Source organism: Thermobia domestica, chromosome 3 (genome assembly GCF_964235325.1).
Source record: "Thermobia domestica chromosome 3, izTheDome1.hap1.1, whole genome shotgun sequence".
In the NCBI taxonomy this organism is placed as follows: domain Eukaryota; kingdom Metazoa; phylum Arthropoda; class Insecta; order Zygentoma; family Lepismatidae; genus Thermobia; species Thermobia domestica.
In genome coordinates, this window is record NC_137456.1 from 284,086,811 (window position 1) to 284,102,845 (window position 16,035).

General features: G+C 36.4%; 1 protein-coding gene across 10 annotated transcripts in view; it reads right to left on the reverse strand.

The window, feature by feature from the left end:
* Positions 1 to 16,035, reverse strand: part of LOC145681100 (uncharacterized) — a 1,004,875-nt gene that overhangs the window by 810,633 nt on the left and 178,207 nt on the right. For all 10 annotated transcript variants that reach the window (XM_081752504.1, XM_081752499.1, XM_081752503.1 and 7 more), the window contains one exon: positions 4,318 to 4,415. In XM_081752504.1, coding sequence (XP_081608630.1) covers positions 4,318 to 4,415 — 98 coding nt within the window. The remainder of the gene's footprint in view (positions 1 to 4,317; positions 4,416 to 16,035) is intronic.

Sequence of the window (16,035 nt, forward strand, 5' to 3'; positions counted from 1 at the left end):
ATAATAAGCATATCCACAAATAGATGTCTAATTCCTCCCGGTATCGGCTAATGTGTTTTTGTTTTCCATTCCTTTACCAGTTTTAAAATAAAATAAAATAAAATTTTTCAACCTTGAAACACATTGTTATGGCTTATTCTGAAAGATCAGGTTTTTGGTCACTGTGGCCTTTGTGGACGGAAGCACTTTAAATTTTGCTTACGCTCGTTTCTTGATATTCCACACTTCTCTGCCAAGTTAGGTCAAGAAACAAAATTTCGACATTGATAGGTTTACTCGTAATAGAAGAGAACTATGAAATACTGGTATACAAGTGTGAAATATGTATTTTAAAATTCATTAACTATCTGCATTTCCATTTTAGTAATTTCTCTGAAAAATTAGTTGCTATAAGCAATGAACAGAGAAAGCGTTTTCACCAGAACAATTCTAGACTGCGCGGGAGAAAAACTGTCAGAAATTGGGCAAAATGGGATAAGTTAAAGTTGGATATTGTATGTCATGCTCCACCTCCGGTTAACTTGGTGTAAGTCAATTCTAAACGTGAGTTGAATAATTGTGTCTTGGTACTGTTAGTATAAATGATTCATACTTATGTTTGGTAAAATAAAAAGTAGTCTCCTGAATTTTTTTTTTTTTTTACATACTGTTTCTCCCGGCAGTCTTTGCAGATGGAAAAACGTTATAAAGGAAAATGAGTATAACCACTAGACTTGCAGGAGGAGCGATATTATATTATATATTATATATTCTACAGACCTTGGTGCAAGTTAGTTGAAAACCTGGGGCCCCGAAAAATGTTCTCAATCGGGTCCCACACCACCTAAGGCTGGCTCTGATAGTAGCTTGAGAAAACCAACGTACACGATGATGTTCAAACTTACTTGGCCGGGGATCGATTCAGGGACTCCACACCCTAGAGGTAAGCGCTCTACCACTGAGCCACCGTCCCCCAATACCAAAAGCAAAAAAATAACCTACTTTACAAGAACAATATATACAGTCTGATGAAATTTGGTGAAGAGCACTGTTTACTAGAATCTTCAGCAAAAATTATTGAAAAACCATCTAAAATAGAAAAAATGCTAATAATCAAAAAATAAATAGAGTTTTCGAACGTAAATGCAAAAAGGCCCAATTTGCATATTTGAACTACAAAACAGTATGAAGTAATGATATTAAATTACTCACACTAAGAAAATAACATTGTGAACTGCTACAAGCACCAGACCCCAACTTCACAGAAATCTACGCATTACCAAGTACGTGAAATGTAGTTACAAAGGCTCATCTTCCTCCTTGGAAGCAATGTTGTCAGCAACAAAAAATTAAAAAGCACTTAGAACGTAATAAAGCCTAAATATACCACAGTGTTTGAGAACGAACTATAGCCAAAAAGTTCAAAATAATTTGTATGGAACTCAATAGCACTTATGGTCAATAGTCAAACATAAGAAAGAAAGAAAGGAAAATTACCTAAGCGTCATGTCTCGTCACTCAGTCAATCTCTTTAAAAGTCAACGCAATGAACTTCTCACATCTCTTTTGTCGCTTTTCGTTATGCATCAGGGAAGTTAGTCTTCCACAATTACCGGTCGCCTGTGACGTGCTCAATACAGCGTAAGTGTCAACAAGAATATTTATACTGTATTTCTTCCATTAACTTAGCCCAAGAGCGTGTGCTCTGCATGTAAACATTCACATGTATTATTTACTCTCCAACGCATTACTTTTTCTTACTATACAGTTGAAACTTTAACTGAACTCACTCCATGTTTTAAAAAGCCAGAAGGTTCATCATTGTAGAAACGAAACTTAGTGCACTCTACCTCGTTTCAATACAATTTAATCAGCAAAGTTTCATAATAGGTTAACCATACACAGGAACACTACAGTTTTAGTAAGAATTGAAGCTTTCCTGATGTGATGAATATAGTAAAATTGAAATGAAATTTTTATGTCCCACGGTTATACAGGCTAGACTAAAGGAGACGGTGATGAGCAATGGATGAAATGGTGGAATGAAGAAAGTGGAAAGAAACGGGAGAACCCCGAAGAAACCCACGCACAGGGTGTTTGTCCACCACAAAATTCACTTGGCTGGAGAAGGATTTTAACCCGGGACCCCATGCACCAGAGGTGAACGCTCTACCACTGAGTCACCGCGGCCCCTCGTAATGAATACAGTAGTTTTCAGACTAACAACCAGGTAAATTCAACGTTGTCAGGCGTTTCGAGAGCTGGCCACATTGTTCTCTTGTTCAAGGTGCTATATGAGAACCAAACGAAAGTACTGCTTATATAAGTGCTGACAAAGGAAAAGGTGGATTGTCATTGTTGTTTAGCAAATAATACTTCAAGAATAACATTAAACATCATTAAATTTCCGACGAAACTACTACTCTGGGATAAAAAGTACATATTTCAAAAAGTCCTTATTGTAAGTAAAACTGTCAAAAGAAGATTATGCCTAATCAACAATATACTAAGGTATTACAAAACTTCGTACACGAACACACTAACGCGTGGGCACAAAGTTGTGAAGCCATTTTTTACACTTCACGGCATAGAAAATGTTCAAAGTCCAAATTACTTACAAATCCTTGAGCTGTGTGCTTATGCATTCACAAACACGTCTCGATCGACTATTTCTCCTGGTATTCAATGCACTTTGTTCCCGTTGTTGTTGTTTTCCTTTCCTTGTCTAAAAAAGTACTCTTTCCATTTAGACGAAAGAAAAACAGGAACCAGGTTTACAAGGTTTATAGCTCAAACAGTCTCTTTCATTCGTTTCTTCTGAAATGCCTTTGTAGAGTCTAAATTAAAAATTGCCACAAAATGTCTCCATAGTATCATAAACGTCGTTATTTGCATTCTTTCCCTTCTTCGAAGACTGCATATCACATCAAGCTAGAAAGATGCTCCTTGTGAAATCTATGAAAAATTGTCAATGATGGCAGTAGGTTTGCTGCTTCCCAAAGTCTGTAATGCGGGGTAGAGCTCTAAACACTACTGACAGAAATGAGTGTTATTCAATGATTAATTTCGTTTTGTTTCCCTGTAATTGCAATCAAATGTTTCAGAGGCGTCATTTGGGCAGGACAGGTTTCCCCTCCCTTGAGTGTGGTAAACATATTGTTTGATCAAATGTATAGTAAAACACTTATATAAAAAGAAAACAGTTACGTCGGCGGAGATCCCCCCCTCCGAACAAAATCTAAAATGACACTGTTTTAGCAACAAACCTATAGTTACGATAGCACATTCCTAAAGCGCATATGTTTGGTTTCAAGAGTCTAAAGTATGATCAAGACACGTGCATTCATAGTGGATGATGTTGAGAGAGAGAAAGAGAGAGAGAGAGAGAGAGAGATTCGAATATGGATGATTTACATATTTAGAATTCGAGAAAAATGACTAGACAGCATTAGGACGAAAATTGTGGTTTTGAGAAACAGAAGGAAAGTTTCCGAACTGCGAGGATCACATCAGGTAGTTGTCGAATTAAGATGCAGAACTTCTTTTTTGAGCATCAGATGATTGTGAGGGGGGGGGGATATCTTAAGATCTGAGGAATTAAGAATCTAAAAATCTTCAGCTTCCGAAATGGGTTTCGAACCACGAACCTCTCTGCTATTGACTTATGACTTTGTCCACTTAGCCACGGAGAACTCCACGAAGTCATTCATATATTTTTCCTTTAGCCACTTTGAGAAACTAATAGAATGGAATATTCCAAAAATTGACTCGGGGGGTACGCGATTGACATTGAACTTAGACCTCTAATAGCTTAGTTATAGGGTGCATAATGAACTTCCCTTTGTTCACGAACACTTTTTAAGGAATTAAAAGGTTGTTACTACTGTGTTAAGTTATTTGATAGAACTAGAATTTTGGCAATGAACTTCTTAAGTTGGCCAAACTATTATATTGGCGGTAAAAGAGCACTGACTATATGTATGTATAGCAAAAATTGAAAATATTAAATTTAAGTTGCACTAGTATCACCTGAAAAATTTAGTATGCCCAGATTATCATCTGCGGATATAATAAAATATGAAAATATCATGCGCCACATATCATTGCATGAAGACTCATGAATTTCTTTACGAAAAAGTATAGAGAAAAAACTATTAAAATGAACAACACATTTAAGAATGAATGGAGGGGAGTAGAACTTCATTTACGAGAAGAATTTAAATCATACGTTGTGGAGAATAAATAACAAAAGAAATTTGTGAGATACAAATGTTGCATACATACAGTAATGTACATGATTACATTAGAAGTTTACTACATAAATTAATCGTTACTTACCTAAAGATGACTGACTTGATATCAATGATGACGGCATTGGTGACGAGCATGAGAAAGGCAACATCCTGTTAACAGGTTCTCTAGTTTGAGCTGAACTCCTGTAAGATAATAATTTGTAATTTAATTTACTAAAAGGATTATGGATCTTCGATACAAAAATTAATACACTGAGACAAACGTAACAATGGCATTCATAAATATTTTACAGGAAGAGAGAATTATACGCTGGCTAGTACTTGGGGTATTTACTTTTTGAGGTAAAGATAGATTTTATGGTGTCGGCTCCGCTATGTCATCGGTCGTTATCAATGATGTGCAATTAGTACAGAGAAGATATAAGCACTCAATTATATTGTGAGTTACCTTAATGTGTACTCATTGCGTAATATGTTTAACTGTCCATGTTTCGCGTATGCAATATATTCAAAGTTTAAAGTTCAGTACTGTAAAAGTTGCCTTATAGGTTTACACGTTAATACATAGCGTAGTATTGAGAGGGTGTGTGTCTTGAATTTAAGATCCAAGACATGGTAAATCGGCATTTGTGCTTCCACTCTCTGGCGGGTAACATCACGGAGAAAAATGCTCCGAAGATCATTTGATCAGAGGATATAAAGCGAAAACTCAGCACCGGTTGTGAACAACATTTATATAAACATCTGCTAGTTAATTCTTTACTATTTACTAGGAAGTGAATAATATGAATTATTGCTTACTGGACTATTTTCGTCTATTTGTTTAAAGACACGTCATGTGCATTTATAACCTGATAAAAATTTGAAATTATGTATTAAGGAGGATTTATTTGTTTTGAACCAACTTTACGAACCCGGATTTTCCATGCCAAAGACGCGTATGCTAACCTTTTATTTTGCAGCAAAGCAACATCCAGCATCACTCAACCAATACAATATAATTTCCACAATTATAAGTACTGTTGTCCCTACTTTAACAATGTTGTATGATTCACCGAACTACATTATGGTTTTACCAGTTATATTACTTTTTAAGTGTAGTGCAAATAGTTATAAAAATGACATTCTTTTAATTTTTAAAATTCAACTCTGTCTGCCAAGTTTTTTGTCTGTTCTAGAGTACGAATTGAAATCTCAAACATCGGTTTTTGAAGCAAAAATGAGAACAGGCTACGAATTACTGAATGAAATAAGTTTATATTTTTGACATTTAATTTGAAGCCTATCACTTCTCCATCCCCACAACATAAGCTACTACTACTACTACCGACCAAACTATAGAAGCATAAAAACAGTTTGTGAAGCACAAATAAATACAAATGTAACACTTTCTTTTTAATTTTCTGTACAAAAAATTTCCCCAGCATAAAAGGTGAAAGCAAACTTGTCGCTTTCTGGAGAACAAATAAGTTCAAAAGTAGACATTAACATTCACTATACTCTTACTTTGAGATTCAAAAGTGGGGTCTCAAGATTTTTTTTTAGTTTAACGTCTCACGATTATGTACCAAGGCTATTAAAAACATAGAATGTTTCATGTTAATTTAGATGACAATGAATTTGAATGTATTCTCACAAAACTTGTGACAAATAGTGTAACTATGTGTATTTGTGCTGTTTATATACCCTCGACTCCAATTTAATAATTTATGAAAATTTTTGTCAATTCATTGAATCCAATTGCCGAGTAGGGATCACTATTCTTTGTATGGGGGACTTCACTCTTCCAGAGATAAATTCAAGTTTCTCCTTTTTGAATTCATCAGGCGCCTGTAAAAGTCTTTTCAACTTTATTAATTTATTTGGTCTAAATTCGATTAACAATGTACAGAATGAGAATGGTCGCACATTGGACTTAGTAATTACTAATGTTGATGACGCTTCAATTGATAGAGTAGAGCACCCTTTGGTTTCTGAAGAATAGGCATCATCCTGCATTGGAAGGCTTATTGTACCTAAATCAACCATCAATAAGATAAACTGCAAAACAATTTGCAAGGTTTTAACTTTACAAACGCAAATTTTACTAAAATGTACAATGAATTACTAAATACTAACTGGGACTGCCTCAAAAATCTGAATGATATTAACGTAATTGTTGATAAGTTTTATGAAATTATTTATAATGCAATACATGTAAGTGTTCCCTCTAAGAAATTTTTGAACAAAAATTATCCCTGTTGGTTTACGTCCAATATTATTTTAAAAAAATAAATGTAAGTCCTATCACCATAAAAAAATGGAGAAAGGGTATGGGTGATGTTTCGTTTCACAAATGGGAATTTTGTAAACTCCGGAAAGAATTGAAAACAGAAATAGCGTTAGCGTATAAATCTTCCGTTTTTGAATCGGAACACATGGTAGAGAGGGATCCTAGTCAATTCTGGAATTTTATAAAAAGTAAAAATAGGCATCTTTTTGCAGGCTTCCTTACGTATAATGGTCAGGAACTGAGAAACAATAATGATATTGCAGAGGAATTTGCCAGCTATTTTAATTCGGTTTATAGTAATGGCAGAGCGCATTAGATACAAATAGATTTATGCCTGATGGAACAGCTTACGAAACATTAGATATGTTTTTCTTAAATGAAATCGCTCTAGAGGATGTTGAGGAAGCCATAAGAATGTTGAAACCCAAAAGATCGTGCAGATCGGATGGTATACCACCGTGCATTCTTAAGGGTTGTATAGACATTCTTAAGCATCCTCTACATACAATTATAAATATGTCATTAAAAACAAGCGTGTTTCCGGACAAGTGGAAAGAAGCCAGTTTGTCCTATCCCTAAATATTGTGATGCAAAGAATATACAGAATTTTAGGCCTATTTCTATTTTATCAGCATTTGCCAAGTAGTTTGAGCAAGTAATATGCAAGAGTATAATGTGCCATGTAAAACCTGTCATGTCAGTGTATCAGCATGGCTTCTTAAAGAATAGATCAACATCCACTAATTTAGCCATTATTACAGATTTTATTGCAAATAAATTGGATAGAAGGGGTCAAGTGGATGTGTGATCTATACTGACTTTTCAAAAGCCTTTGATTTGGTAGACCATGATGTACTGTTGCAAAAGCTAACAACTTTTAATTTCTCTATGCAAGCAAAAAGTTCTTTCGCATCCTATTTGCAAAATCGTCAACAGGCCGTCATGTACAATGGATATGTATCTAAAAAAAATTCACAGCCTTATCTGGAGTCCCTCAAGGTTCAAATCTTGGTCCACCCTTATATTATATATATAAGGGTAAATGTATTTGTAAGGAACAACACTGTAACTGGGCCTAGAGCCTGTTGTGTTGAATAAATAAATAATAATGGTGGTGATGAGTGAATGAAACAATGGAATGAAAAGGAGGGAGGAAACGGGAGAACCTCGAGAAGACCCATGCACATGGTCTGTCCAACAAAAAGTCCACTTGGCGCGGGCTGGACTCAAACTAGAGACGTCACGTACCAGAAGTGAGCTCTCTACAACTGAATGAAATGAACCTAACAATGATCTAATGTACGAATGAAGAATTGCAATTGAGATGGTGCAATTCTTGAATTGTGCATTACATACGAAATGACCCTCGCTGATCTGTTTTCATTCATTTGTTGAAATTTAACTTGGAATTCTATCGAGGGATTCTACCGGAAATCGAACACGAACATCAAAAAGTAAAGGCGCTTCACGAGACACAATCCCAATTATTATCTATCACTTTTACAGTGTAGCAACTGGTATGTGGGAAAACAGAATGCACAACTTCACTTGCAAGTAATGAATTGTCCTGTACATCTAAATAAATACTGAAAATGAAAATATAAACATGTACAGTACAATGTACAATGTAAACATGTACAATTGTCACCTTCAGTAAAGTCAACAAGTCTGTTTTCACTTAGAAATAATGAAAACTTTAATCTTATCTCTTTCTCTTGAATAGTCTGTTTCATACTGATATGATTATTATTGGAGCAAAGCTCCTCTTTACTCGAATTAGGCTTGGCTATTCGGATACTCCTCCGAGATACCTGAACAGTTCTTAACTAAATTTAAGCTAGTAATTCGAGAGCACACGTTGAGTGTAAGGGGACGAATGTAACATTGAGGAATAATCACCAAGAAACGGGATGTCGATTTACTTAACATTGGAGAATTATTTGGCGCGCGAATTCTCATTGTAGACAATGGAAAATAGAATTTTCAGCATTAGAAATAGGGCGAAGACCTTTTCGGTTTGTAAGTAAAAAGTTATCCGCAATTTTGACATAACTTCTTTATACATTGTTCATACTGACCCCTGTCCTCTTTTATTTTATTGTTATGCTGTTGTGGTCATGCTATGAAAGTTTGATCCCAATTCCTCCATTTGTCTTCCTTTTGTTGCAGATAGATCATGGCTGCTCCATTAGAAGTTTGCACTAAAGAGGAACAACGAGCAGTGATCCGGTTTTTGTATTCGGAAGATGTATCAAGGCCCGCAATCCATTAAAGACTTTCGGCACAATACGGAACATTGTTTTGCCGCAACGTGGTGTCTACGAATGGATTGAAAAATTCAAAAATGATCATAATTACACAAGTGTTACGCACGAGGAAGGAGCCGGACGACCATCTACGGCCACAAATGATGGCAACATTGAACGTGCAACATGTTTTGTTATACAGACGAGTATGGAAATTAGTCATGGTTCTAACACTACATTTTCCGACCACAAAAATCGGATCACTGCTCATTGTTCCCACTTCTAAGAGCAGTCATGATCTATCTTCAACAAAAGGAAGGCAAATGAAGGAATCAGAATCGAACTTTCATAGCATGACCACAACAACATAATAAAATAAACGACGACAGAGGTCAGCATGAACAATGTAAGAAAACGTCAAAATAGCGGCTAATTTTGATCTTACTTTCCTATTAATATACAGGGTTTGTCTGTAAAGTAATGAGACTGGTCTCCGCGCGGTGCTCCAGTCGCCAGCAGCTTGTTCTCCAGCGAGGGATTTTTGGTGGGGGTCTAAGCAAGCAACGCACCAGGCGGCAGTCGCGTCCGAGCTCTGACGCAGTGAGGATCATGCGTGACGCAAAAGCTGTTTTCAAGTTTTTGTCACGACAGAGAATATGAGAAATGGAGCGTTCGCTGGAACATCACTACGCGATTAACTTTTACTTTCACCTGGGTAAAACCACTTTCTTGACGGTTGCCTTGGTCAAGGATGCAATTACAGGTCGGAGTCCAGGAGATTCTTCACTTCGCCCACATTTTTGATTAAACCACTCGTTGAAGGGCGTCCAGATTGCTCCATGTCTTCAAAGGTCTCCCGTCCGTTCTTTAACTCACTCAACCACTGGTAAACGTGGGTCTTTGAGAGGACGTCCTCTTTGTAAGCACCGGGATCGTAATACAGTAAATTATGGATACGCCAAAATATCAAATAATGCTTTCGATAAAGTGGATACTTTCAAATATCTAGAAACAATATTAAAAGATCAAAACCATATCTACGAAGAAATTAAATGTCGATTGAAAGCAGGTAATTTGCGTTATTAATCAGTTTAAAATATTTCATCGTCGCGAATAAAGTCGAGGAATTTGAAGCTTAAAATATATGAAACGATAATCATGCCGGTTGTGTTGTACGGTTTCAGAACATGATCGCTTACTCTGAGGGGAAAAACGCAGATAAAGTATTTGAAAATAAAATACTGAGTTGAATATTGAATAGAGGAACAGGAATAAGAAATAGCGAGAACTTTATAATAAGGAACTGCATAACTTATACCGTTTACCAAACATTGTTAGGGTCATCAAGTTTTCGAAACTTAGGTAGGCTGATCGCGTAGTCAGAATGAATGAAAGTGAAAATCTTAAATAAAGTAATGCAAGTAATACTATAACTAAACTAATGAAACTTGTATTATAAAATGAAAGAATGCTTTCAAAATGTTAGCTTGAAATCCAATCGGAAAATGAGTATTAGGAAAACCTAGGCGCAGATAAGAAGACAATATGGATCTCGCAGAAATAGAAATACAAAGTGGAAACTGCATCCAGTTGGCTAAGGACAGAAGTCAATGGAGAGCTTTTGTGAACGCGTCATTGAAGCTCCGGGTTTCGTAGAGGAGTGAGTGAGCGATTATTGATGTTCATGACCACTGTTGGTAGTAATATTGTCAGCAACTCTGAGGAAAGATCGACAAATGCAACTCTGAGGAAAGATCGACAAATAATACACACGTTTTCCACGGGAAGTGAAACACCCTAGTCTCAATTGTTGGTCTCGTATCATCCAATTTTGTGGCTTAGAAGAACAATGTCCCTGCCCATAGGTGCAAATACGTAAAATCGGGAGACATGGGATATTTCGACATTTGTAAAAAGGAGCTCCTTCGTGGCTAAGCAGTTAGCGTACGAGCCTTTGGCGTGGGAGACCCGGGTTCGATCTCCGGCGGGAGCTCATGTGGTTCGGATTGCACGTTAATAAGTAGATCCACGTCTCATAGTCTCGCTCCTGAACGAGACGTTAAAATCAATGACACTTGTAAAGCATTAATAATGCAATCTGTATCTATCACTCAGATGTACCTGATCTTGAAAATATATGTGAATAGTTATTCTCTTATTTGTCATACAACGCAAATGACGAAATACTTCTTTCCTTTTTCCTACTATACTGAGTTTCTTCGTATATAGTAATGTATTACAGAAAATTCGAAACTAAAACGGCATTGAAAAGATCTCATGGCATTCTCACAATTGATTCAATTTACTGTTAGAAACAACAATTTATAAATCTTCAAATTGTAAAAACTCAGAATTATAGATCTTTCAGTGGTATTAATTTCATTGATTCATCAATTAGAACTAGAGTTACGTGAGAAGTGACTCAGATGGGTGTAATTTGAAAGGCTATGAACTTCCATTTTAAAAAGCGCAACAATATATAAAAAGAATAAATTTAATACTTTAATATGATATAAACAATTCCCCTGAAATTGGGAAATTTTATTTCTGTGCGATATAACGTGAATTAACTTTTCAGAAGTGTCTTGTATGATCTATTCGTTTTCCTGAGTTCTATCTTCTAAATACTCTTCTATGCTATCTCGTGTCTAGTTAACTACCACAACAACAAACTCACCAATGTAACCGCAAAACAAACCAATTTTATGTCTCGTACGTGCTTTGTTCCGGTACCAAAACTGTTAACAAAACCAAGTGTGGAAACGCACGCAATATGTTCCTCCTGGAAACATGAAAACATTTTGCACAGTGGTGTCGAATGGGAAGTGTAACGAATGTTTGCAGTCGAAATGCGCTCACGAACTGTAAAAATGTATACACACAACTTTCAAGTAAGACTAAAATGAAGTTCTCTGAAGCAGTTTCTTTTATTTTTGAATATACACTCGCACAGAACGTGTCAGTGTTTCTACCAACTTTTATATTGCATGAGAAGTAGTTTTTTCAATACATTAATGCGTTAAAAGTAAATAAAAACATAAATAAATAAAAAAAAATCCGAGACTTCATCACGTGGTATATGAGTTAGACTCGCCTCTACACTATCTTTACAAAGGTATTTTACGAATCTCTTCAGAATATTTTACCATACATAAATACAAGACAGAAACATTTCAGAAATGGCAAGATCATTCAAGGTAAACTCGACAGCCCGAGGTAGCTATATGAGATTCCATCCCATCTCGCATAATCCCACCTCGTCTAACGATTTATCAGCTACTGATGTCTCCAAGATAAAATGTCAGACATTTTAGGCGAGATGGGAATTCCCATCTTGCCTAATCCCATAAGGCAGTAAGATGCAAGGAGGGAATTTCTGCACTAAAGAGGGAATTCCTCTACTAGCATTTTAACCAGATATTTCAATCAATATTGGCTATCTGTCAACTACTATACAACAAGAAAGCACAGGGGGAAGGCGATTTAATGAATTTAGTTCAATTTTGGTTTGTTCTGGGAATACTGGAAGGTGATTGGCAGACAACAGCTGGTCAGAAAAAGGACGGAAATATGCAGTGTATTCCTAAACACCGACAACGTTTGGGAACTAATTGATGACTCCAAGACAAAAAGTATAGACCAACCTGGGTGCACAAATGCTTCGTTTCGGCACTATGACCAACCAAAAATCTGTTGGAAAAATTCAAAAAGCAGCCATAACTCGAGAACAAAATGTCGGATCGGAGTCGGAGGGGGGGGAGAGAACGTTTAGCCGTAGCTTCCATTAATGCACAACTCGATGTGGTACAGGGGCGGCACAAGGGTTATCTTAACGAAATTGAAGAATTCCTGGAATATTTTATCAAATGTTGACTGAGACAAATTAACTACAATTAAATACAATATTTGAACTAACAAAAGTCTTAGAATGTGGTCCAAGTTACAGGAACATCGTTGGAATTCGAAAAAGGGAAGACACATATTTGATTGAAGTACTTTGTTTGAATAAAGAATTGGTTATCGAGGAAGAACTGAAATTATATGAAGTCCATTATGTTTAAATATTATGCATTCTAGGCTAATGAAGGCAGAGAGAGCACTCATGGCTATGTGGCTGTGTATGAGACTTTGGCATAGGAGACCCGACTCTGATTCCCGGCGAGAGCGAAAGCGGTTCTGATCTCATATTAGGGGGTCTAATCCCTAGCTCCATGTCTCATTTAACTTTCCTAGCGAAAAGGTGCTAAACTCAAATCCGATCCAATAATAGAAACAGATAATAGATGGAAGCTAATTGTTGGGAAATAATTAGTGAAATGAGAATGTAGCAGGCAGAAGTAAGCGTTCTATCACTAAGCTATTGTGTCCCTATTTTGGAGGAAGCACTATGATTCTGACAGATGTATCTGTCTAGTAAATATTGTGTGTGATAAACCAATATACAAGACGTACAAACGGTCAGAATGTGGAATTCGTAGAGTTTCCTTCATTCGGAAACGGCAACTACGTTTTTTCTACGTCAGTTATACTTAACAGATTGCCCATGTCTCTCAGGGATTGGGGAGCACGGTGACTCAGTGGTAAACAGCTTCACTCTGGTAAGTGGAGTCATGTATTCGATCCCCAAGCTAAGCAACTTGTGGTGGACACCATTGTATCGTGTCTGTGGGTTTTCTCGGGATACTCAATTTCTTTCCACATTGTTATTCCACCATATCTTTCATCATTCACTTGCCTTAATCATGTTTCCCTTAGCCTAAAGAGCAGTCATAGATCGTTAAACTGAAATATTTCATTTCATTTTTCAGAGGTTGCTTGCAGTTTGCTGATGGGTCACCGTTACGATAGTTTTTAATATGTTGTATTACTGTTGCTATTATTTGTAAGGAAGGAGTCGTCTATGGGGCTAATAATTTTGGAAAGGCTGAGAACTACAGTTGTAGATTGATTGTAAGAAATGCTAACGGTACGAACTAAATTCGATTTGTGCGTCTTTTAGCATTATTAGTTGTATTATGGACAATAAATAGTTCAGACAATTCTCTATTGATGGAAGAACGGGGTAAATAATTCTACAATGACTAAAATAAGAGGCTCAACGTGGGGAAAAAAACGTTGTAGTAGGCTAGTGCGCCGAAAAATAGCACAGGTTACTTCAATTCATATTTGATAAGGTCTAGACATTAATATGTGAGGCTAAGTATTGGGCATCCTTCATATTAGGATATTTCATCTTACGATTAAGTAGGCGTTTCAAGATCATTTCTACAAGACCTACGTAGTCAACAATAGTGAACTACGTAAATTTCATCGATTGCTTCATTGAGTAACTATTTCTTAACCTATAAAATATTTAGTGAAAAGTATTTTAAATTCGGTTGAAAGTGATACAGGAACTCACTGAAAGATTCTTAACAGTGACGACGCAATTTTTTTTAATTGGGAGGGGGTAAGCGAAGGGACAGAAAAAATTGAGAGACAGCAAATTCTTGTATACGAAAATAATTTTATATTACTTCACTATATCATAATACAATTTGCGGGGTGCAGGCATCGTCACCGAGGACGGACGTTAGTCGTCCTATTCCGCTTTGGTTTTGTCACTGATTCTTAATTTTTACATAATTCGAGGTATCGCAGACGTATTAGGGCATAGAAAATGGAAGAGCACCGCAAACGAAACGTGTGTATGAAACTTCTACTAGGATAACTTATCGAGTAAGACGGAAAAGACAGTCAGGTAACATAATAAAGTTATATAAGTTAGAAGTTCATATGATAGTAAGCTCAATAGTGAATTAGTTCAGGAATGTAAACATATTAAGGATGTATTCTAAATTTTTTTAAAAAATGAAAGAAAAAAGATGGGAAAGAGATTAAAGTATTGGATTGGTTATAAAGTACAAAGCGTTCTTAATAATTACATTTACAAAAGCTATGCTCTCCCATGCAACATACATATGTCAGTATTTTCCAAAAACGATAAGTCATATATTCAGACTATCAGAAGGGCAGTTCCCCCTCGGAAAATTTCTCTGCTCTGAGGCAAATTAGTTTAATCAAATATGTGTATCTCTCTTTTTATGAATTGTAGAAAGATTTTTGTTCGTTATTGCACCAAATCGAATTGTGCATAATTGAATCTACGACTAAAAATAATGAACTTTTCCTTTTGCTAGACTTCGGTCCGAAATTTTGTTCGAGTTATGGCTGCTTTTAAATTTTTCCAACAGATTTTCGGCTGGTCACAGTGGCAAAAGGAAGCATTTGTGTACAGGAGCGTCATTTCAGATTTTGCTTGGGGGGGGGGGGAGAGCAAGGCTTCTTGCTGTAAGTAAAATTTCGCGTTTTCCACTGATTTACTACTATTCTATTGATAAAATGTATATAAATTTCAAACTTAGGGGGCAATTGCCCCTCCCTGCCCCGTTAAATGACGTCCCTGTTTGTACACTCTGGTCTACATTTTTAATGTTATCTTAGTGTCAGGAATCAGCTCCCAAACATTGTCGGTGTTGTTTCGAAACACCCTGTATACTTTTAATGAATTGTGCTGCTGATAAAATTTATATAAACGTAGCAGATTGTTCTACACATGGCTGTGACTTACTTGTGTTGGTGGTTAAAATGCTAGTATAGGAATTCCCTTTTCAGTGCAGAAATTCCATCCTTGCATCTTACCGCCATTTTAGGCGAGATGGGATTAGGCAAGATGGGAATTCCCACCTCGCCTAAAATCGCGAACATTTTTATCTTGGAGACATCAGTGGCTGATACGCTTAAATCTTAGACGAGATGGGATTAGGCAAGATGCGAGGACAACCTATATGATACGGGACTGACTGCTTTGAGTTGAGTTGATTTTAACATCCCTTTCAGCAGCGAGACTATATGAGACGTAGAACTCTGATTAACGTGGAATCCTAACCACATGAGCTTCCTCCAGTAATCGAACCCATATTCAAATTTTTCTTCAGCATAGTAACCACTAGAGTCGAATCCAGGATTACATGCACAAAAGGTATCCACGTTAACTACTTCGTAACGAAGGGGTAAGTATATTAATAATTATAGTGGTAGAACTTTTAGTTCTGATGTGAAAGTCGTAAATTCTATCTCAGATTCCACTATACGATTTTTGCAATGATAGATAAATACAGTGAAATCTTTCAATAACGGACACGGCCAAGATTATTTGTCTATGAGAGATGTCAGAGAGAGGTTACACAAATTCAGAGTGCTCATAGTTAATGTGGTAATTGTGCCTGCAGTATATAGTAAATAT